This window comes from Osmerus mordax, chromosome 19, assembly GCF_038355195.1.
Source record: "Osmerus mordax isolate fOsmMor3 chromosome 19, fOsmMor3.pri, whole genome shotgun sequence".
Taxonomy (NCBI): domain Eukaryota; kingdom Metazoa; phylum Chordata; class Actinopteri; order Osmeriformes; family Osmeridae; genus Osmerus; species Osmerus mordax.
The window spans coordinates 8376518-8400432 of NC_090068.1; the positions used below are offsets into that span (position 1 = coordinate 8376518).

General features: G+C 42.9%; 2 protein-coding genes across 3 annotated transcripts; both read right to left on the reverse strand.

The window, feature by feature from the left end:
• Window positions 1-72: 72 nt before the first annotated feature.
• mmp30 (matrix metallopeptidase 30) lies at window positions 73-12945 on the reverse strand. Its single transcript, XM_067257704.1, has 26 exons — window positions 12683-12945; window positions 12287-12435; window positions 12050-12175; window positions 11667-11958; window positions 11439-11572; window positions 11171-11330; window positions 8295-8361; window positions 7887-8128; window positions 7481-7629; window positions 6631-6759; window positions 6326-6490; window positions 6067-6196; window positions 5816-5949; window positions 5543-5702; window positions 5308-5411; window positions 5017-5114; window positions 3336-3482; window positions 2888-3132; window positions 2554-2702; window positions 2287-2412; window positions 2023-2184; window positions 1496-1655; window positions 1156-1286; window positions 903-1062; window positions 683-786; window positions 73-554 (listed from the first exon to the last, which is right to left on the reverse strand). Exons 1-26 carry the CDS (start codon window positions 12943-12945, stop codon window positions 451-453), a joined length of 3990 nt encoding a protein of 1329 aa, XP_067113805.1. The 3' UTR covers window positions 73-450.
• A 5081-nt stretch (window positions 12946-18026) lies between these two features.
• On the reverse strand, window positions 18027-23614 carry acer3 (alkaline ceramidase 3). Of its 2 annotated transcripts, XM_067257502.1 has the most exons (11): window positions 23455-23614; window positions 21633-21743; window positions 21416-21468; window positions 21092-21144; window positions 20685-20766; window positions 20425-20460; window positions 19451-19509; window positions 19075-19176; window positions 18714-18818; window positions 18502-18547; window positions 18027-18391 (listed from the first exon to the last, which is right to left on the reverse strand). In XM_067257502.1, exons 1-11 carry the CDS (start codon window positions 23555-23557, stop codon window positions 18338-18340), a joined length of 804 nt encoding a protein of 267 aa, XP_067113603.1. In that variant the 5' UTR covers window positions 23558-23614; the 3' UTR covers window positions 18027-18337. The 2 variants fall into 2 exon arrangements, with proteins under 2 accessions (XP_067113603.1, XP_067113604.1); XM_067257503.1 differs by lacking the exons at window positions 21633-21743; window positions 23455-23614 and adding an exon at window positions 21581-21614.
• Window positions 23615-23915: the final 301 nt, after the last annotated feature.

Consider the following 23915-nt stretch of genomic DNA (forward strand, 5'->3'; position numbering starts at 1 on the left):
GTGAAGAAGGTTCTAATTGTTCCTTATTGCTTTAAAAGTACCAAGTCAATTATGTCAGTTTCCAAATACAAGTTCAAGACAAAATAAAAGTATTTATTACAGATCTGTAAGGTGCAGGTGTCTGATACGCTCAAGCTCAGCATTTCAGAGGACTGGACATAGAACACAGGAATGAAGGGCAGTTAAATAGTAGCTCAATATGGGAGGTTTTACTCTCACTAGAAACATCAGGGGGGTGACAATCAACATTGTCTTTGCAAGCACAAAAAGAAGACGATGCATTCATGGTGCTAGATAGCTTTTTTTTTAGATAGGGCTCCTAGAAATGGAGCCCCCATCTAGTTGCAAGATTCATTAATGTAATGAGAAAGCAATCGTATTAATTAATTCATATTTGTTAAACTTGGCGTACACAGTGATAGTAGCCCATGGCTTGAGGGTGCTGATTTCCTAGTAGCAGTTCAGCCACCCGTAGTTAAGCAGAACACGGACCACTCTCTTCGATGGGTAATAGTATTCTGTTTGCTTGGCGCCGTCAGAGAAGTACAAGTAACCTGAGGGAACAGGTTTACACAGGTTAAGACAGCGGTACATTGTTTTGCCCTGTGCACCCGTAGAGTTTTGGCTGTTGCTGATTGAGGATGATTGATTCTAGAATATGGAGGCCAACGTTATCACTTACCATAGTTTTCAAAAGCAGCATCCACCTTGTAGCCAATGCCAGGAAAGTCACGGCGGATGTATCTAGGGTATCCACGGTCCATTTTGCCTTTCCTTTCATTGAAACTGTGGCAACAACATTGTATATTTATCCCACTGCAGAGTGGCACAACTCATTTGTTGGCAAAACTCAACTCAAAATCTCTTGATTTTCTGCAAAATGTCCTTCAATAATCACTAACCTCCAGTATCTGCCGCTCACAAACAGGAGTGTTTTTCCAGTGTACGCCACATGGACAGCAGCGTCTATCTTTTTCACCGATGAGGGAAACCCAAAGTTGGACAGAGATTTGGGATAGCCTGGGAGCATGGTGTTGCCTCTGATGCCCCAGTAATGATCTCCTAGGGAATGACGTGGTTGAAAGAACGTGAGAATCTCTGTGTATTTGTGTCTAACTACACACAAGCAGTGCCCGACATACTGTAGTGTTGTACCTTCAAAGAAGTAGGCAATGTTTCTTTTCTTGTATTCATATGCAGCATCGATGGAGTTGATTTGTGGCCAAATGGATTTTACAGGCTGTGACGTCACACCAGTTGAATAACCATTCTTTTTCCAGAAATACCTTTTCGAACAGAAATATTGTTTCAGTGTGGCAACATGTTCTGACATTCCTGGGATTCTTGAAAATCAATGACAATCTAGTTGTTTTACAGTGGGGAAATGATGTAATAACTTATTTGAAGATTTGAACAGTTAGAATTGTGTCAAGAGAATCAATCGTCTCTTTTGAGTGACTGTTTAGGACAATCGACAGTGCAGTCTGTATCTCACCCATTCTTGAAGAAGTAAAGCTCGTTTTGAATAGAAGTTACTGCGTCAAAGACAAGATTCCTGTCACATCTTACTGGAGGGTCTGGTCTGGGCTCAGGGTTTGGATTGGGTTCAGGTTTGGGTTGAGGTTTGGGATCTGGTTGAGATGGTGTTCGAACACCTAGTAAGGGAGGCAACACAAGATTGAGATTATCTACCATCGCTGTTCATACTGTGAACAGTCATGATACAAGTGTCATCAAATGAAATGCAAACATTATGATTGAGTAACAAAATAAGCCATGGCTGAATGGAAGTGCATTGTCAACAAAGTATTCTGACAGTACAAGATGCTTACATTTTACATGACATTTAGTCAGACGCTCTTATCCAGAGCGTAAGTACAGGGACATTCTCCCCGAGGCAAGTAGGGTGAAGTGCCTTGCCCAAGGACACAACATCATTTTGCACGGCCGGGAATCGAACCAACAACCTTCTGATTCATAGCCTGACTCCCTAACCGCTCAGCCACCTGACATTATGCTTACCATACAAAGCCTGTACTCCACGTGTGTCGTCAGCAGGTAGCTTGTAACCCTGAGTTCTCACATATTGATAGGTGGGGAACATCAGGGCTGAGCGGTCACGTGAGTGGTCAAGACCCAGAGCATGGCCAAACTCATGAGCAGCCACTAAGAACAGGTTGATTCCTGTGGACAGTGAGGAAAAACGAGGTGTAAACCATGTGTCGTACATGGATTGATGTGGAAAAGCATGGAAGTAGACTGCCAGCGCTGCTCAGATTCACCTACCTCTGTCGCTCAGAGACCAGGCCTCGTCCTCATCAAAGTGTGTGTCCCCCCCTTCACCTTCTCCTGGGGAACTGGCATGGGCAAGCACCCCACCCGGCCCATCAAATGGAGAAAAGTCGCCGTGGTCTGGATTTGAGTGTAAAATTGTAGTTTTTGTTTACTGATTTTGATAACTGGAACATAACAGTAGTTCTACAGAATCTCTGAACATATACAGAATAGACTGTATAGACAGTACAGTATATATAGGAGATGAGCAGAACTCACTCCTGGCTTTGAACAGGATCATGATGTCTGCTGTGCCACTGTACGTCTGTGTAAAGTCCAGGGGGATGACGTTGCTGTAAAGCTTGAAAGCATCAGCAATGATTGTATCCACCTGACTTCTGCTGAGGTCTGACGTGTACTCAGTTATCCTAAAGGAAGAAGACATCTACAGTTACTACATCCAACCACTCGTGTAGGTTGTAACTTGCATCTTCCATTACTTTTGATTTCAAATTCTTTTGTTTTTGCTACTTTGCGCAGATACAATAAATAATCAATATTCATGTCTGGCTATTCCATAAAGGTCTCTAATATCACAAGTGTCTTTATCTACCTGTAAGTAACAACACTCTTCTCCCAACGGGGTTTTCCCCAGAAGTGTCCGTATCTGGCCAGGTCTGTGACACCACAACGGGGCTTAGACATCACTTCTAGGGTATTGGTGTCGAGCTTGCCTGTCACCTCCAGACCAAAGAACTCTTGCATGCTCTCCAAACTCGTCTCAAAGGAACCCACCGTGATCTGTCTGGCTTGGGCGTCAGAGGGACCAGGAATGGAATAGAATTGGGATAGATAGACCTGGAAAATATGCAGCGAATTGTTAATGTAGAAAATAAATTGCACCTGAACATGGGGTTTACGCTGCTGTCTGAAGAGAAAGTCATACACTTTTAGAAATGTACACCACCAAATTGTAAACAACTGTGCTTGTCCATGCTAGCAGCATAAAAGACTAAATAGCAAGAAAAAAGGAGATAGTATAGAATGAATATATGTTTTACCTCTGCTCTTGACTGTTCATCTGGGCTTTGAGTAGTAGTGGGGGCAGCTTCACACAGAGTCAAAACCACCACAGATATTAACGTAGTAACCACTGCACGCTCCATAATAACAAACTTCTCCTGCTGCCGAAAAGAAGGTCTGGTTGCCTCTCACCCTCTCACAGCCTCCTTATATAACCCAACTCTTTGGAATTACACATACAAGAGGGTGGAGATGGATGTTGGTTAATTGCCTCAAATTACCTATATCTCCTGTGTAGGTTTTGAGGTTTTCCCCCGCACGGATTGGACAATAAGCTACATTCCAGGAACTGTCTGAACAGGCCCTACATACGGTACCAATGAATCAGCTACGTGACGTGTGGGATGGAGAGGGGAAGAAGTCAATGAAAGGAAGCTCTGTGATGTGTTGAGTTGGTGATATGGTGATTTTACAACTTGAGAACATAAGGTAAACACAAGCATGGAACAGGCAGGACTGGCATGACTTCTGGGCAGAGCTCATTATCAGCAACAACAAAAAAACAGTCTCAATATTGATCAACTCAATATACTCTGTCAGCAGCAGATGGAGTCATTGATCCTAATAAGATTTGAAACTTTGAACAATTGACAATATCGAACTTCAAAGGTGTGAATGGGGTTTATATAATAATGTTAACATTATTTGATACCCTTCCCAAATTCTGTGATCAAACATCTCACTCTCTGTCAAAGTTAAATTAAAAAATTGTCACTGTACTGTGGGTTCTCGGTAGTGTGTACCAGTTTATAATGATTTGGTCAGTGGAAAAAGTTACCCTGACTGCTGTAAAGAGTTAGCAAACTGTTGTTGTTTCTGATTCTATGAAATCATTACTCTGTATATGGCTTTAGCTTGTTATGCAAGGACCAGCAGTTTCTGAGTTGGAGTTTTAATCTGGAAAAACCAAGAGATAAATGTAACCCTTCAATAGTTATATTTTGAGGGTTGAGGGTGACATGCAGAGTAACCTGAAGACTATAGCTCAGTCAGGCCCACAACACGGATACATGACCATATATGGTCATATAGGATATTGTACATTCTGTACAGTTAACTGTATGATTGTGGGAGCTGTGAAAATTGACAGAATCTGAAATATTAGTTTGGTTGTACTTCATACTGTACCTCTCTATGTCACAACAGCCCACAGGCCAGTTTTGCATGATTTAAGTGTAGCTTGGCCATACTATTAAGTTTATAATATTGGTGGAATAGCTGAATGTAACCACTCAGCCATAAACTGGCTCCTAGTGAACTGACCTTATAGACCAAAACAGTTGTAAACCAAGTACATAGAGGTACTCCCTTGATTTGATTCCTATATATTTCATTAAATATGACTTGATTATGTGTAAATGTTATGTTTTAATGGTATTTACTTATTTACTCAAAGATAATGCAACATTATGAGGCCAAGAGACAAAATACAGAATTAACATTAGTTTATACTTTATTTGAATAGAAAAGGCTTCACATTCATATACAGTACAACATTCAATAACTCTTTCAGGGCAAAAGCACAAACTGGTTCACAAGTTATGATAGTTTAAATACATTAAATACATTTCATGTTTGCAAAGCACAAAAACATCAAAAGCAACATACATTGTTGATTTTATTACTGTCCACTGTTGGTCATCAGAGGTAACTGATCTAACAAGTAAGGAAGTAGCTGTTCCTGAGAACACGGTAGAGCCTTTTACTCCTGAGGCTGAACTCGTAAACGTAGGGCCCCTTGAAGAGGTAGGTATAACCTGGGAGAACACATCCACGGAAAGATTAGTCATGTTTTAACACATAGAATTTATAACGCATAAAATGCTTACATTTAATGACATCTGTTGCACCATTTCTGTGGCAACACTATTGAGGATCCAAACCACTGCCAGTCGATTTCCTTTGCTGTGTAGTGCAAGTTATGTATTCAGTAGTTGCTGTTTCACTCACCTTGGTTTTGGAAGGCTGCAGCCACTTTGCCACCGATGCCAGGGAAGCCATCTCCTATACGTTTGGGGAAGCCATCGTCCATTGTCTTCCTCGCTTCGTCATAACTACAGACACAAACTCATAGTGAGACCATGACTTTGTCCATACGTATGGTAGTAGGCATTGTTCTCTTTCGATAAACATTACGTTTCTACAGACTATCAAGTCATGGTTTATCAGGAAAGTCAGCACCCACCTATAGTAGTTTTCATCAATGAAGAAGAAGGTTTTGCGAGATTGCTCATCATAGAAGGCGGCGTCAACCTTTCTCACTGTCCTGGGTAAACCCAAACTGCTGAGGGATTTGGGATAGCCTCGGATAACATCATAGCCAGAGAGAGCCCAGACCTGGCTACCTGTAAAGCCGGAGAAATCCTGATTTACAACAGCTGCTAAATGTGACATCATCGCATACTGTATTCAGAAGAGCTCCAGAAAGGTTTGGGTCCCTTAGAGTCCTCGGGCCTACCTTTGAAGATGTAGACATTGTAATTCTCTCCACTCTCATAGGCAGCATCAACATTGTCAGGTAGCTCGGGCCAGTAGGTCTTGATGACGTTCTGCTGCGCCGTACTGCTCTGAGAGTTCACGCGCCAGAAGAACCTGGTAACAGAAGTGATATCAATCTCTGCATCACGGAGGAAGAAAAACCTCTCCCAGAGATGAACCAGAGGCGTTCAAGAGCTCCTTTGAGCCTGTTGGAGATCATGTGACATTTACCTGTCCTTGAAGAACATCTGCTCTCCGCGCAGAGTGGTGACGGCATCCAGGACCAGTGTGGGGTCACAGGCATCAGGGGTCGTGGGTGGTTTAGGATCAGGTTTGTCTGGGTTCACATCTGAGTTGGGGCCTGAACATTGGAGAGGTCAACATTAACCATCTGTTTGGTTCCACGCCGCACAACACAGAATGATCTGCTTGGGTCCAACAGGGAGATGCTTGGTTGTCATGGTTTCCAATGTCATGAGTTAATACTGACCATAGAGGGACTGGATGCCGTTGACATCATCACGGGGCAAAACGTAGGTGTTGGGGTCGTTGTATCCTTGGTAGATTGGGTACATCAGAGCGCCCACATCGTTGGAGTGGGACAAACCCATGGAGTGACCAAACTCATGGGCAGCCACCATGAACAGGTTGTACCCTGCAATGACAAAATACAGCATCACAGGTCGGCTCTAGCGGTCGAGAAATTCTACTCCTACTTTTACTTCTGTCAGCTGCCTAGCTTCAGGTGAGCTGCTCTACAGCAGGAGAGATAGCGTTGTGATGCGAGTGACGTACCTCTGCTTGAGCCGAAAGTGAAGGTCTCGTCCTCGTCAAAGTGGGCGTCTCCTCCGATGCCAGGGGAGGGGGCAAATGCGTGCGCCAGGGTGCCATCTGGGCCATCGAAGGGGTAGAAATCACCATGCTCTGTGGACAAGACAGACGTGTGAGTTCTCAGAAATGGGTCAGAACATTCACATGAAATATGATCAATCATGATACCATATTCCATCTAACAGACAAACGTGGTTTGTACAATTGATAGAATTGTATTCTAGATACACTAAAGAGCTCAGGACATCACATCTCTCAACCAAAAGGTTTACGAACTCACTGCTCAATCAAACTGGCTTACAGTGGTGCAGATCAAGTACTGGCATTTTATTGGTACAGTACAGTGGATGAATGGTGACATGTATGTTTAGTGGTATCCCTCTTCCAAGCCTACGGCCAAGGGATTGTTGTCAGAGGATGCATACCTGTAGCATGCACTGATGGAGGAATGTGAACTACATCTTCAATGTTTCCATCCTACCCTAACCCTGCCATTCAAACATCCCACAGCACTTGCAGTGTCAATCAAGTGTCAATCAAGTGTCAATCAAAACCAGCAGACCTTTAAGAACTGAACTGTGTGTGCCCATTGCATCACATTATCAACTTGTCTCTCCAGCACTCATACTAAGACAAATCATAAGCTTGACGGGCATGGGGGAAATTTGATCTACCAACACTGTTGAAACACAAGTTCAGAAACCTATCAGTAGAGGATGTGTGACACTTCTTGTCAGAGTATAGGAGAATAAGAATAAGAGGAGGAGGAGCATTGAACTACACAATCATCTGGTAAGGGGTGATGGTTGGTTACCTCTCCCTCCAAAGGAGACCATGATGTCAGCGTTGCCACTGTAGATCCGTGTGAACGTCAGAGGGGAGACTTTAGCCCACACCTGGAGAGCTTTCTCGATGGAGAAGTCTACTTCCGACGCAGACATGTCGGGCGTGTAGTTTACAATCCTATACATGCCAAACACACATACAGTGGGAACCATTTAGAAACGGCATAGATATGGGTTTGCATTGCACATCTCGGAATGTTTCAGACCAATACAAGTTTGACTGAAAAAATTCCTTTGTGATTCATAGAGTGAATGAACAAGAACTTCCTGAAAGTTATTGATTTCTGATCATGAGAAAAAATAACTGATCCCCGCCGAAGCTGCCAAGTTTTGACATCATGAAACATCACCCACGTCGGCTCTTCATTTTCTCACCTGTAGGTAAGTTGGTTGGTCTGCCATTTGGGGCTGTTTTGGAAGGTGGAGAAGGCAGCGACATCTGGTACACCACAGCGGGGTTTTTTCATCATGTGCATGGTCTCATGGTCCAGCGTACCAGTTACCTTAAGCCTGAAGAACCTCTGCATCTCACTGACTTTTTCGTATCGCTCGAACAGCCCATTTCTGGCCTTGGACCCCACCTGCTCCGTTAGGTTATAGAACCTCTTCAGGTAAGACTGGAGTGGACAAAGAGTAAGAATAGTACTACAGTTATGCATGTAATACAAAATGAAGGGATATGGTTGGAAAGACAAAGTTATACAAGCACCATACACATTTAAGATGAAATCGTGAAAAATGTTAAGACACAAACTTCTGGGAAAAGGTTTGTGAAAAACTTACATCTGCTAGAGTTTCATCTTCTTCGGTAGGTGACAGTAGTGGTACAGAGTACACTGCCACTGCCAGGCTGACTAGAATGCTTAGATGAAAAGTCTTCATGATGCCTCTTCCTTGAGGGTGTGTTTTCTGTCTGTGTAAAACCAGCAGCTTTATATACTCTATAACCCTGGGGTGTTGGGCAACTGCACTGAGTCACAGGCAGGAAAAAAACTACCCATCCATTGGTTGTTGGGATCTTTCCACAACAAAAGAGATTATTGACAAATCATTACCTCAACATTACATATATTATATTATGTTGGCACTATACTATCATATTTGTTAACAAATTACAAGACCTGTGATTATTACAGGTCTTGTTGTTGTTGTTGTTTATGATGTTGTTTGTACCTGTGTTTGAATCAGCTCATTCAAGTACATTTCACAACGCTGTACTTGCACTTGAATTATCCAGCAATATGATTAACATTTTATACACAGACGTTTATTAATACTTTTATTTCTGTTTGAAGGTCAATGAGATAAACATAAGAATGGTGCCAAGTAGGCAGAGAAAGAAATAATCATTTGGCATTGTCTAAATCTGCTACGGCTGTATCGGGGTACCTCACTCAAGCTTGTAGGAATGTTGTGCAATTAACAACTTGATGACTTCCTGGAAGGGAGTATCTCCTTTCCTTCCTCTTTGTATTTAGAACATTTGCACACCTTCAGACCTATGTGTTTTGATGAGGGTGTCACATCAGAGGAAGCCGATTTGACAGAACAAACACCATGAAATGTGTTTGTTTCCACATTTAGTGCCATGTTACTTCATATTCGATGCCTTGCATTTTGAAAGAAATGGTAGTGTTGTTTGTTGTATGCTTTTTTGACATTCACATCACTTTGACTTCAAAGACCATCACATTTGGCGTCTTTCAAAACACTGATGAACACCTCCTAGGGAGAGCTCAACTGCCCTTTTGTCTGTTTGGTTGCCATATGGTCAGGATTGTTTTTTTACTCTTGATGTGGTATGGTCTGGTCTCCAAAAGGTTGGGGTCGATCATCAACATCAGAACTCTTTCAGGTTTTGTGCCGCAGAAGTGTCACGGCACACGTTAATCATTTTTTACCATATTATTTCCAGTTCAACAACTATTTAGGTATGATTTTGTATTAACATTAAATTGTCTTTTGAACATCTGAATAGTGCTAGCCTGGACAAGAATGAAACTATATACACTGAATTCTGTTATAACGCCATTGTCAGTTTAATTCAGTTAAATTACAGAAAGATACAGGCAATGAAATATGCCGATTATTGTAAACATTGGAGTCAGTTATCATCTATCCCTGCAATCATGTTATAGCTGATAAATCAATCCAGACTTGCACCAACTTAAATCAGCGTTCAAGTGACTGCAGTTATATTAACAAAACATAGGAATTATCTTATTCATTTATTTTACATATCAAAGTAAATCATTTATGTGAAGCTTAAATCATGTTATTTATCTGACCAGTTTTGATTTATTTTCCCTCAGAGCACACTGGGTGCTAGGATTGTGAAAGTCCAAAGTATCGCAGATTGACTAACATTGTGGATCCTATTGAGAGACAGGTTCTGTTGACATTTGTTTTAGCTGTAATCACATTCCCTTATTTGGCATAATACAAATTTAACAGATTATAGACATGATTCAGATTAATGAAACCAAATACAAGTGTATGACACATGTTCTACGTTAGAGAGACCACAATTTCCCTAACCCTCTATTTGCACAATATTAATGCCAAATGATTGAGATCAACTGATGACTATTTTAGGGTCTGCTTCATGAAAACTGCTTGTGAGATCCGTCAGTCAGCATGGGAAGAGGGAAATTGTGGTTGGACAGCATCTGAACAGTATGACACACATCCTGTATTTCTCCAAGATTACCATCTTCAGCCACGCAATGCAGAGACTGGCAAAGAGAGGGGAGAGGAGAGAGGAGAGAGGAGAGAGGGGAGAGGAGAGAGGAGAGAGGAGAGAGGAGAGAGGAGAGAGGAGAGGAGAGAGGAGAGAGGAGAGAGGAGAGAGGAGAGGGGAGAGGAGAGAGGAGAGAGGAGAGAGGAGAGAGGAGAGAGGAGAGAGGAGAGCCTTGTAGGACTGGAGGCCAACATGATCAGCCCTGGCCCTGGTTCTGTATCTCATTGCTCAGTTCTACTTTGCAGTCCAGTAATTCATTTGCAGGTCTTGTGGAGATGACATATTTGAGCTTAGGGTCATATTTGTATTGCATATTCCCTTTGAAGAAGTAGACAAATCCTGTCAGGAAAGATTTGATGGGTGGAAATAGATAGATTCCATTAGAATAATGTGTATTCTGAGGTTGTATTCTCCACTCATATACTTGCATGATGGTATTTACCCTCATGTTCAACAGCTGCATCCAGGGGAGTGGGAACACCTGGCCAGTGCTGAGATATAGGTTGAGGAGAGCTGTCCTCCATCCTCCCCTGCTTCTCATTGTACCTGGAGAACATTCAGAACCTGTCACCATTCTAATTCTACACATGAATTCACCACTCCTGGGGAAACAATCCTAATATTAAAAATGATACAATATGTCTTCTACCAAAACCACACTGGGCATGACTACAACACAAGCATTGAGTGACTCATTAGGTGGTGCCAGTGGGTTGTGTCATCTGTCGTCACAGATGACAATCTACTTTATTGTGTCCATAAAACAAACCAACCATAGGGGTTGGGTTGGTACTGTAAGTGCACATCTTCACTTGTTCCTTAACAGAATTGATACCTTGCACTGATATGGAAGTGAGTAGTCTAGTGGTATCAGTTAACCATTCTTGGAGGAGTGTGGGGGGGAAGTACAGGGTCATACCTCCAGCACTCATGTCCGGTGAAAAACACAGTAAGGAGTGCTACACGGATGTGAAGAACTGCATCTATAGCCTGGATTCTGGGGGGGAAGCTGAAGTCTGAGATGTTTCTGGGGTAGTCTTCAAGGAGTTTTAACTGACGAATCGCCCAGTACTGAGAACCTGAAACAGACACAATGAGTGGATTTGGAAGGCTTTTTATTTGAAGTGAAACGAATCCAAATGAATCCAAAGTATGGACCCCAGTCCCCTTGTAGTAAAGTAAAGTACCTTTGAAAAACAGCATTTTGTTCATCTCTACGTTCTCATAGGCCGCATCCAGAAAAGGAGGCACCTCCATCCACAGCCCGTTTATCAGCGTGATCTTTGTCTCTTCAAACATAGGATGCACGCGCCACATAAACCTGACGAGACAGACACATTTTCTCACCGTCTATGTGCTCCTCTAAAATACACCAAGAGTGAGTGTCTGTTAGGTGTTGTACTAAATCACGCTACCTGTCCTTAAAAAACAGGATCTCCTGTTGCAATCCTGTCACGGCGTCAAATGACAAACCTGGGTCACATTTGTTGGGTGTCTTTGGCGGTGGCCTCTTCAAGAACATTTCTTCAAAGTTGGGATTGAGGCCGTACAGGTGTTGGACGTCTTTGACGTCTCTGTAGGAGAGCTGGAGCTCAGCTTGAGGGATGAAATTGTAGGCTGGATACATGATCGCCCCCGGGTCTGCTGAGTGAGCGAGACCCAGAGCATGTCCAAACTCATGCACCGCCACTGCAAACAGGTTGAAACCTGTTAAGGGGACAAGAGTCTGCACGTTAGGTGAGTGCTTCGCACAGTGTACGCACAGTGTTAAAGGGTGTTGGGCGCTGTGTTGCACGACCGGTGGCATTGAAGGTCCAGTCTTCCTCTGCATCAAAGTGCACGTCCCCACCGATGCCTGCTCCGGGTAGGAAGGCGTGGGCCAGAACACCGCCCTCTCCATCAAACGGCGCTCCGTCTTCGTGGTCTGAAACAGACGACTCGAAAGTGTCCAACGCGATCGTGTACAAAAGCCCTGCACAGGGTCTGCAGTGCGGTTCAACAACAGGACTTCGGCCTCAGTTTCCTCAGCGCATACCTCCTCTGTGGAAGGAGATGACGATGTCGGCCTCCCTCCTGCTGCGTCTCTGGAAGCGGATGGGCGTGACCTCGGCCCACAGCTTCCACGCCGCTCTGAAGGCTCTCCTGACCAGTGAGGGTCGGGCAGCAGAGCGGTAGGTGGAGATCCTGTAGGGTGTTGGTATTACCACAGTGTCATTTTTGCCTGTGTGACCTGACAGTGCACTTTTTCACTGCTCCTGCCTTTTGAACTTTTAGATAAGGCACATCGACCAGCTTCTTTGTTTCATCTGCGTTTGCCGTGTTTCACAGCTGCATGCAGATTCAGACGGAACTGAACACTCCTCAGAAGACTGAGAAAAGAGCTGGCTGCCACAGTAAAACCTTAGGATTCAGGCGGGGTTCGTTCTCTTACCGATAGGTCAGGGTTCTGTTCCTCCAGCGCACCGTCTCCCCAAACGGCTCCACGTCCGACAGACCACAGCGGGGCCTCCTCATCGCCGCCAGGGTCTCCCCCGTGAGCTCCCCGCTCTGACGCAGACCGAAGAAGTGCTGCATCTCACGTACCTTGTCGCGGAGCTCCGCTGAGAGGAGCGGCCCCACCTCTGCAGCCCTCCTGTGCCTCTCTGGCTCGGGCCTGTAGCCGTAGAAGTTCCTCAGGTAAGCCTGGGAACACATCGTTCAGCTCGCTGAATAAATGATGACAGCCTTCAAGGTCAAGTACTGTTAGAGGAGTTCTGTGTTTCACTCAAGCAATTTATGGTGCTTGATAGTTCCCATGCCAGTAAGTTAATTAAAAGTCAGATCACAGAATGTTATCAGAAGTAATACATCATAAGTGATTCCCTGAGGCAGCAGACATTCCATTGTTTCTTGTAGTCCTTTTCTGTATTAACTAACACGAAACAGATCAGTTCAACCTGAAACTAATGAACCAATGATTCCATTCAGTAAACATTCCATGCTTTTTCAACCACAAACCCTTTGAAATGGATGTACAGGTAATAACAGACATTAAGTAAGTAACCAACTGTTGAGCTACAATTTATAAACATAGCTTACAACATAGCTTACAACTTAAACAAAGATACTGGAGAGCACACATTGCTTGAGCACCTCCATCAAGCGAAAGACATTTCTCACATGTAATTCTCTGCAAGTTCTTAGAATACTGCTGTCATTACATTATTATATAACAATCAGACTAAGCCAAATATGTACTGTACGGGGTACATAGGGAACATATGTTGTTTACCATATTAAAGCACTTAGTATAAAGTGCTATTTAGATATATACATATATGTAATATTGTTTCACACTGATTGTAGGCTGTAGCAACTGTTTACCAGAGTCTGGTGAGCAGCTGAACTGTTATTTCTGTAAAATCAGGAAACTGGTCAAGCAAAGTATAAGGGAGTATGTTAGTCTGCGCTGCTCAAACCCTTGACGGCACACCAATAAATCAGTCTAAAAGCAGGGAAAACTAGACCTTTCTAGCAAGGTGCTTCATTGCAGGTCGAGGTCAAGTTGACAACCATCATCTTTTCTTACCAGGGATATTATTCCATGCATCCACTCATAAATACCTCCACAAACTCCAGCTTGGCACCAGAAGGTCCATTTACGGGTCGTTGTCCGGCAGGGTGTCGGAGAGGATGGGTCGTGAGCAAGCCAGGCTGCATCAGGGCCAGAAGACCCAGCCAGAGTGACCTAATGCTGGGCATGCTTGTCCCACAGGGGTCCACAGGGGTCCAGCGTCGAACTTGAGATCCAGCGGTGTGCGTTATATTGTACGGCTTTTTGTGTGTGAAGCAGGCGACCACCTGGATCACAGTGTTAATTATGTACAAGTGATCCTGTCCCAACAGGATCAGAGTAGTGGCTCCAAACACAGCCACATCGTTTTCAGGCATCTTCCAAAGAACGACAAATATGTAACAGGGACCACAAATGCTTGGTGAACCCACAAACATATCAACATGGTAGTTCTCCTTGTTTTATTTGCATACAGAGAGAGATGCTTGTTTTCAGATTACGTATGTGTGATGGTGGAAAATTGTAGGGTTAAATCCTAACCCTAACCCTAAAAAAAAAAAAAATGACTAAATGTAAATCCTTGGATTGGAACTGAGATTGGGCTGCAGCCTGCGGATACAGAAAAATACAGTGTTTAGTCGATTATCAAGATCTCGCTGGCTGGAACTTTGATCTTTGACTTTTTTTATTTATTGAGCAATATATGCGTCAGAAGAAAATGCTGAAGTTTGTTTGGTTAATAAAGGGTTGTTGTGATGGTAGAAAAATGCAGTGCTGTTTAAAGATGCTGATGAAGGTGGTACAGGTTCATGAGACTGTATTTCTTTAGGATCGAGAGATGAAACCTTAATGTTCTAGGTTTAAATGCCTGACAACCGATTGCTTAAAAGCCACCTTTCTGTGCGAGGGACATTAGGTGAACCAAAAATGTATTAAAATCACGGTGGTTTGCAACCGTAATTCAGTATTATTCCATTTTTTTCAAATTGTAATATGCTATACATAAGTCTAGTTGCTCATAGATTAGTAATTATTAGTTTGCCACCCAAATTTCGTGGGTGGCAGACAACAAGTATCCATGAGAGCTTCTACTCCTTTTGGTTTTTATAGCCGGGACATTCCCAACATGACTCATGACTCCTTTTCAGTAAGCTTTCGTTGAGACACTGATCACCAGCTGACAGCTCAGCAGTGGGGAACAATGACAGGGCTTGTGCTACCTCACATAATCAAAAAATATGTCACTCCTGTCTGGAGAGTCTGGATAGAGGAGGTGGAAATACCCACTAGTCTTTACCAATCGCCACCCCCAATGAGTTCCTGGCACTCTATTACGTCTTCTATTACGTGTTCTATTTACTACCACACCTGATCCCAAATTCCCTCCAGGAAGTGAGTGCAGCCAGCGTTCACATGGAGTTTCTGCTTCTGTACAGTAAACTGAGACGCATAGGTTTTCTCCTCCACTTACGCTGTCCATTTATATTCATTATCATTTGTTCACTCTTCCTTTTGTTTCACTGTTTCTTCATTCATACCTTTTCAACCCTTGACATTTGGGAAGAAACAGTGCTCTACCAGGTCCAGTATTAACTAGCCAGGCCTGAGTGGTCATTTAGTTTTTTATGACTAACTAGATTTGTGTAAGAACGTAGGCCCACTTTGCTGCACCCTCCCCCTCATCTACATCTGTATGATTTGTCACAACAAGAGGAACAGCTCAATGGGGGCTCCCCCACCTTTCCTTTTATATCTGTTTATCAGCTACTTTTGCACCATGCTAATGCATGTGTCACACAGCCAAAGCTGGCTGAAAAGGGTTCTGTGATTTAGTGGTGTGAATGTCCAGATAATGTCCATGAATACCTTTCTTGTTTGTTGATAAGCGCGTTCATATGAAGGCGTCGAGGGAATACTGTAAACTGGTAGAACAATACGAGTCAAGCACAGGAGGGGGTGTGATGTGTTTAGCAGGTATGCAGCCCAGGAGGGGATGTGGTGTGTGTTTAGCAGGTATGCAGTGTATGCTGTATACCGTGACTGCTTCTGATTTGACTGAAGCCAAATCCCGTCATTCTTCCGCGGAGTCGAGTTCGGGCCTGTCCAAGTCAGCACTGTCAACAACTCCATCCCCAGTCCTGTACTGTATGTGTGCAGTACAGCTTGTACACGATTCAGTGTGGAACGTCACAATCTCTTCCCAGACAGATGTGTGGGAGCGTGCGCTACAGCGAAGCTCCAGTGACACCACAGAGTGCCGTGAAATCCAATCTTGCATTAAGAATTGGGGTTGCGCTCCTACGTCTGAAATCAAAACAATGCTGTGTCAACATCCTCTGTATGATGTTGTTGCACACAGAATTACAGCATCTACTTCTGGGTAGTGAGTCAATGTGTGTGTATGTGTGGACAATGCACAACTACATGGCCTATTTCTCAAGGCTCTTACGCTTGTCCCGTTGCGCTTTTGATTTAGGCGTTCACTTGATCAAAGTTGCCCACTTCTTATGTCCATGTATACCCTTCCCAACCACCATTATACCATCCCTGGAGATGTTACCAGGAATCTGCAGCCTCGTCCTGAAGATATCCTGCACGCCAGACTCTGTCGATCTCAAGAAGATTCCTTCCAAATGTACTTAAATTATCGTCTGTGTGCACAATTCACGTCTACAGGTAATGGAAGAAAAAAAGAACATCCAACAACTAGTGGTAATCAAAATTGAAAAAGACAAGACGGTTGATTTACAATGGGTTTAATTTATCATGAACTTCAAGGCAACTCGGAGTACACTACAAAGGAAAAAATAAGGCACCCTTATTGACCACTGTTCCCCCACATTAACTTTGCAGACATTTCCGAAAAACAGTACAGTAGTTCAATACATTGTAATTTCCACATTAATGCCATGTTGTGCTTGACGTGTCAGCATTCAAGGCCTGTAGCTGATCCATAAACATCAGTAGAGGTTCCTGTTCAGTAGCCCAGTGACTCTGCATTCATGACACACATGCTACTTTACTGTCCCAGTCTATTGTTCGAGTCTAAAATCTACACCAACGTGATAACATGTTTACATTGAAGTATCGAACACTAATAACCTGAATGTTAATGCCAATCTGCTCCCTCTAGTGGCAACCAATGAGATAGCATCGCAAATCATTGCAGTGATATGCAGGAATGGTAAACATACAAATATATCTATTTATAAATGATGCAAAATAAGTGTGATATTATGGGACAATATTATGTTTGTTACCCTGATGTATATTGATTAATATACATCAGTAGATTTGTTTACTTTTACATGACATGCACGTTTTCAAATGACTTCAACAGGCCTCCTTGATAACATTGTGACAATAATCCAATAACATTTTATAGAATGCATTTCAACTGGCACATCCAAAACTACAACTCCCATCCTCCAGTTCTTCCCATGGAGAGTAATGTTTAAAAGAACAGTGGTGGTAGTAAGAGAAAACACTTCTCTTTGGCAGCTTATGCAGATATACTGTAGTTTAATAATATTCCAGGTAGGCCTTCTTCACGTCAGAAAAAATGTCGAACTAAAGTGTGCTTTGGTAAAGCACTTGAATGACCCTGTTGCCTTGTGCTAAACACAAACACTATGGTTGAACCTGTCAAAGATCCCAGCCACATAACAGTGTTACAATCCTTGGATGAAGTTGTGTCATCTCCCTTCAATGAGTTAATACTCAGGGTAAAACATTTAAAAAAACATGACACTAACATGTAATACATCGCAGAGCAACATTTACAAGTCTAATGCAGATTCAGTCTGGTTTATACATTAAAGAAATGCAATTCAAGTCAATGAGTAAATCTGTGCTAAAAAAGACCCAGCAGTGGAGATCTTAACTACTCTACTCACATAACCCCCATATCCTGCTAGCTCGGTTTCAGTCCCATTTGTAACCAACAGACATTGACTACCCTCCAACCTATTGGAGAGGGATATATGAATTTAGGTAGTAAATAGTTAACTAAGCTATTTAAAACCTTAAGACCCTATGGCATTGTATTGTTCCTGAATATCCATGTTTTACATTAAATGTTAATACAGATGTGCATGTGTTTCATATTTCTGTCAAATCCCACATTTCTTTTTTGTTTTCCTGGCCATAATCAAGAAAGCATTAATATTGTAACATGTTCACCAGCGCCCCCCCCCCCCCCCCCCCCTGTAGTTTTGACAGGGTACTGCACGTTACAGTTGCAATAAAAAAAATATGTGCGCGACAACAACACCATGAAAAATCAAAATGATCTTTGATCTACTACTTTGATTGGAGAGAATGACAAAAATGGTTTCCGCTTCATCTCAGCTCTCGTTGGCTATACTGCACTTGGCGGATCCTTCCAGTGAGGCACTGAAGGGTCCCCAGCATCATGGCTGCCCGATCGGTCTCAGGGTGTGGGACCTCGAAGCAGCAGAGGGAGGGGGCGATGGTTAAGTCCCTGTGTGTGGGTGACGCCTGACTGTCACCATCCTCTGTCCCCCTGTCCCTTCAGCTTGTCTTCTGGAGATCCACGTGCAGTGTCGGCCACACCCCACATAGAAACTGAGCACATGTTCCACAAGTATGAGGGGGTGGGTTTCATACTGCAGCATCATGCACACATTTAACCGTGAAAAATACAGCATTAGAATCCGATTGGGAAAAGCACTTACCTTTACTTTTGGTCTGTGCTTGAGGTAGGTTGACCGGATCTGCAGGCTGTGTGGGGATAAGATCATGTGACATTTTCAGTGGTGCAGTGCGTTAACGCCGTCAAGCAAGTCAATCGAAAGAATGAAAAGCAAACCAGTGCCAGTGCCATGACACGTAAACATTACAATTCTGGTTTGTAGCTGGTGCTGGGGGAGAATTTCTGTTTTCTCACCTGAGCAGGATGTGTAGGTAGGACCCCAGGCCTGTGAGGATATGCCACCAGGCGTGGAACTGTGTGACTGTCCCAACACCAGTGGGCAGACTATGTCTAGTGGCTCTGGAAGACAAGGAAAATGGTAATCAAAAAATAATTGATGGCAGAACCAACCGGAAAAAGATATTCCAATGTACTATGGAATCAATACACTGTCAACGGTTTTGGGATGGACTCGATTTAGGTAAACGATACTTGACATTATTTCAGAAATGAAATAATTATTCATCAAAATGGAATGAACAAGCTGATGACATAATCCCAGCTAAACACTGATGTTTGAATAATGTCTGTGAGAACGGGGGAATAGTGCATCTACCTCAGTGAGTCACATAAGAGGTTGTCTATGTTCCACAACAAAAACCCCAGAAGGAAGACACTTAGTGAGGTGTAGCAGAGAGGCTTGAGCCACGGGTACACCCTGCAAATAGAACACATCATATTCCATGATTTCACCAGGCTACATCCATAGCACAGGTGAGGATATAAAAAGCAGTTGAACAGGCCATTGCAATGACAGTCCGGACATTTTAAAATAGTTTTTATTTTAGCTTTGAACCATGAAAGCGTCGAAGTGATTTATTTTTCAAACTTTGTTGATCTTCTTTGATTGACGCTATCAATGTACATGATGGCATTGTCAATCAGATGTCATCTCCTGAACGTAACCAACCATCTTGTTTAGGGACACTTACCATGTCACTATGAAGATAGAACGTATCACTAGGCAGGCTACAAGTGCACCATACATAACCTGTGCGTACAACAAACAAAAAACGGTTGAAAATCAGTCAGATGTGGATATTCCAAGCAACAAACTCAACCAAAAACTGTCACAGCACAGGTCAAATGAGACATGAAGAAATAAACCTCTTCACAAGAGTGTAACGACAAGATCAAACCACTAGATGGGGCAAGCATACAGCCACCACTGAGTGCATCTATTGTGATGTTCAAACCATTAAAAAAATATCCATATAAGCCACTTGGTGTATTATAGCCATGTATCCAAGTATATTATGTGATTACAGAAACTCTGTGCATTCCCACAGCTTCTACTGGGCAGAAGCCAGTTGGACCCGTCTCCTTCCAGTACTCAGTCGACGGCAGACCAACAGAAGTGACAGAGGAGCAAGCGGACGAGTTTGTAACGGTGGTGTTTGTAGTTAAACGCGCGCCAACATAAACAGTGCCATTAGTAAGCAGAGAGGGCTGTGGAGAGTAAACAAAGGCAGCATTGTCACTTTGCGGAGTGTTGTTAGGGAGCGCGACAAAACCCATCTCAACACTCTCTGCCCCTTCACAGTAACACTAGTCTGGAGCCCAAACTCTAGACACAACTCGGCACCAGAGGGTCTTGAATGGGACCTGGACCGGGTGTTTTAATGGACTGGTCACACAATCCCTTTTCTGGGCCTATTGATACTGTTTCTCAAGCAAACAGCAGCAAAGGTCACTCACAGCTAGGAGAAAGCCGCAACCGCAGCACGGTTATCAGACACGGTATTAAACCATATAAAAGCTAATGGCGATCAGAAACAGGACCTCATATCCGCACGGGACATCATTTCCAGAGGGAAAATATTGACTGATGAAACACCAAACCCTGATAGCAAACAAAGAGTATGCACACTGAATAGATAACACAACGGTTAATGCAGTCCCTTACCTGGTGAAAGACTGGCTCCTTCCATTGTAAATAGACCTAAAACAATGGAACAATGTGTCAAGAGTGTGTGAACAGCAGGAGCAATCCTTCCTGCATTTATAAAACAACAGTATTTACAGGGCCGTATGTCAGTCAGTGTTTATTCAGCAACGTTTCAGATTTGGAAATGTTTGTTGTAAATATTATTTCCTTTCAGGGAACTAGGATCGAAAAATGACAGTGCTGGAACGCCACAATAATTAGGATAATATGAGACTTACCACACTGACTAAGACACTGAAGATCAACAACAAAGTGATGAGTAATAGACTGATGGTACGTTCCTGCTTGAAGCACTCATATCTGCAAGAGAAACATGAATGACTTGGCTTGACTGGACAACAGATTCCCATTACGCATATATATCCAATTGAAAGGATGGAACATGAAACTTGTAATATGAATCAGTTATAGAGTCATCGGCCGAACCGCTCAGGAACACAGATGCATCAAACACATGAAACCCTATCCTTATCTTGCATGGATCAATAGGATGAGTCATTGTTCTGTTTGGCCTGACACTGATTTCACTTGCAATGGGAAATGGGCTTGGCTGTTTTTGGAGAGAGATGCTTGATTCCAACTCGAGTGCAATAACAAAAATCAAGGAGGAATGGTGAGCACTTACAGACAGTAGACAAAGACACAGGTGCTGTAGATCATTGGCAACTCATCTAGTAACTGTCAAAGCACAAAGAGCACGGTGCCATGGAAAAGTCAGTACAGTGCAATAGAATAAGGACCCAAAGATCACATAAGGGATTTGTTTATATTTGTCCTTTACACTGCAAACGTGTGTAAGTCTAAATGTACATTCTGCATACCATTAGTGTGACACACAGTTTTTGTCTCCAAAAGACACACTCCATGCAACTTTGAGAACACAGTCATCCAATATTGGGTACATGCTGACCAGCCCTGATCTGTTTTTTGAGACCATAAATCCCCCCACCTGCATCTCATATTGCAGGGTCATGTGGAAGCACCAGGAACCAACACCCACAGCTGGAACACAGAGGGATGTCACCAAAACAGGAAGTAGAGGCATTAAAGATGTGTATCTCCCTGTTTACAACTAGGCTATACATTCAGAATCAGAACCAGAAAAACTACTTACAAGAAACCTCATGTGTGGGTGTTGACATTTCCTCAGTAGGAGGCACGTTTACCTGTCAGTCCTAGAAAGGAGCAGACGTAGCGAAACTCTAATCCATCTCTGAAGGTTTGGATGGCGCCGCAGATGGGAGGGAGGATCATAATCAGGTTGCTGACCGTGTTCCCTGCACGACAAGCCAGAACACCAGAACATGCCTCAGAAGAGGAAGCGCACGACACACTGAGTCGTTAAACATTATTATAATGACTCATTCGATATGCTTCCAGGGTGTCTTTTTCTGAATAGGTGGGTAACAAGAGAGTGTGACAAGTATTTCAAACGGACAATTGGGTTTATATTTCTTAAAGGCTCAGGTTACAAGATGATTTGGGACAGTGCTGGTGGCACTTCCGTTCATCCAACTGAGGCTAAAGGAAAACTCAATTCTGCATTGGAAGTTTCAGTGGCATGAGAACTAACCACAACATGCTGTCCTTTTTACTGATGGTATCTTTGGATATCATTGGATGACGCCAAAAAGATAAGATATCTGTGTGAACCCAAAGTGCAGTTTACCTTTGTTACAAATGAGCTCGGCGCAACACGTGTGGATCACATATCAAAGATTGAAATGTTACTGCTATCCAGTTCCCGTTTCCTTAGCTTCAACTGCTAACATGTAGATCAGAGGAGTCTGTTTTCCAAATTTGTGTCAACAACATAGCAAGCAAACAGCCACTATTGTTATTATCTGTTAAGGTTTTGTAAACTGAGATCAGACGCATACAAAGGCAAGTGAATGCCATACAAACAATGAGTGTAAAAAATCATGGTGGCCTCTTTTCTTTTTGTTCGTCTTCTACATCAGTTTTTACTGAACAGCACATTCCTGACTTTTGTTGTCTAACCTGTGTTGCCATTTAAAAGAAAATTAATTCACCAAACTCACATCGTTCTGCACCCCAGACTAATGAGAGGGTGGGGTGGATTTTGGTATAGATGTGAACTATGTTTAGGTTTTAAATACATAACCATACATTTTTAATCAGTGAAGACAGAAAGAAGACACCAGCTCATGCATTAGTATTGGGGCTGGATTTGGGTCAAGTGCAATTCAGTCTGATGTCTAAAGAAACAGAATATTCGTAAAATAATGTGTAGAATTATTTAGCAATGTTTTTGCTACTTATCATACAATACGTGCCCTATTGTTTACTGATCTGTATGATATATCATATAGGATTGCGAGGACTTCTGATCCTTAATAACTTCATGTCAAAAACTTGTGTCCGATATGAAGCATTTAGGGTTTAGATTAGTATGTTTATCTCTTTAAATTATCTCTCTACTAGAGAATGTAACACCCCCAAAAATATTCTGCTCAAATCAGTCAAAGGCTTTCCGAGCTAAGAGCTAAGTAAATTGTCACAATGGAAAGTATCGTTATAGGCTAATCTAAATCTAGGAGTCCACCGACGACAAAGAGATGGTCTTTCACAACAACAGGCCAAATTGTGCATTATTCAGTCGAAAAGTCTGCGCGTAGGCTATGCTAACAGCAACCAGATATGCATTAAAATGATGCCCTAGGATATGAAATTATACCGGACAGACAACGCTTGTCGAGATGGCAGAAAGCATAGCCAGAAGTATGTGGGTAGTCTACTTATCCTGAATCCTATTGCTCTTATTCGCTGTCTCTAAATCATACTGATTTATTCTGAATTGAAGATGCAAAAACGCTTCTCTGGGTCGCAAGTCCAATGCTACGCGGGACTGTCAACATCTCCTGGTGTGAACGCTGCACTGACACGGCCCTCAGCACACATCCATAATCGTGTAAAACGCATTCAGGTATTATCACCAAAACGCCGTTAATCAACGAGCATACTTACAGAATTCTGCAATGTAAAACGACACGACATAATTCTCCTCACACCAATCCAGAGTTGAGGTCGGTCGTCCCCAGTATCCTAGCCTGTCCACCGAGGGAGCCATGATGGAAAATGAACGGACTGGTAGAGTGTGAGGGAGGCGACTTGATCATAGCGGATTAACGGCCCTATCCAGTCTCAAGGCAACTTTAGCCCAGCGCAGGTGAGATTGGGCAGGAAAGGCATGAGTCAGACAGGTCATTGCAATGACAATCCAGACAGACTTACTTTAGCTCGACGAGTAAAGGGTCGAAGTGAATAAATGTAACCTACTAAAAAATGATGCAGAAATAATGCTTAAAGACTTAAAACTTTTTGCCTGCTAATCTTATCTGAGTGACACTACCACTAAGTTATACAATTATGTAATTGTCAGCCTTTGCTATTTGTTGCCATTTCAACTGCAGGGTTGGATGCAGCCT

Excerpts from the sequence above, each read along its gene's own strand:
- mmp30 (XM_067257704.1), bottom strand. The coding sequence starts at position 12,945 with ATGTGTTCCCAGGCTTACCTGAGGAACTTCTACGGCTACAGGCCCGAG. Across the intron at positions 2,413-2,553 it reads GATCCTGTTCAAAGCCAGGA|ACCACGGCGACTTTTCTCCA; the intron begins GTGAGTTCTGCT and ends ACTCAAATCCAG. Across the intron at positions 1,063-1,155 it reads CATTGCCTACTTCTTTGAAG|GAGATCATTACTGGGGCATC; the intron begins GTACAACACTAC and ends GTCATTCCCTAG.
- acer3 (XM_067257502.1), bottom strand. The coding sequence starts at position 23,557 with ATGGCTCCCTCGGTGGACAGGCTAGGATACTGGGGACGACCGACCTCA. Across the intron at positions 19,177-19,450 it reads TCTATCTTCATAGTGACATG|GGTGTACCCGTGGCTCAAGC; the intron begins GTAAGTGTCCCT and ends TTCTATTTGCAG. Across the intron at positions 18,548-18,713 it reads TACCTACACATCCTGCTCAG|CCTGCAGATCCGGTCAACCT; the intron begins GTGAGAAAACAG and ends ATCCCCACACAG.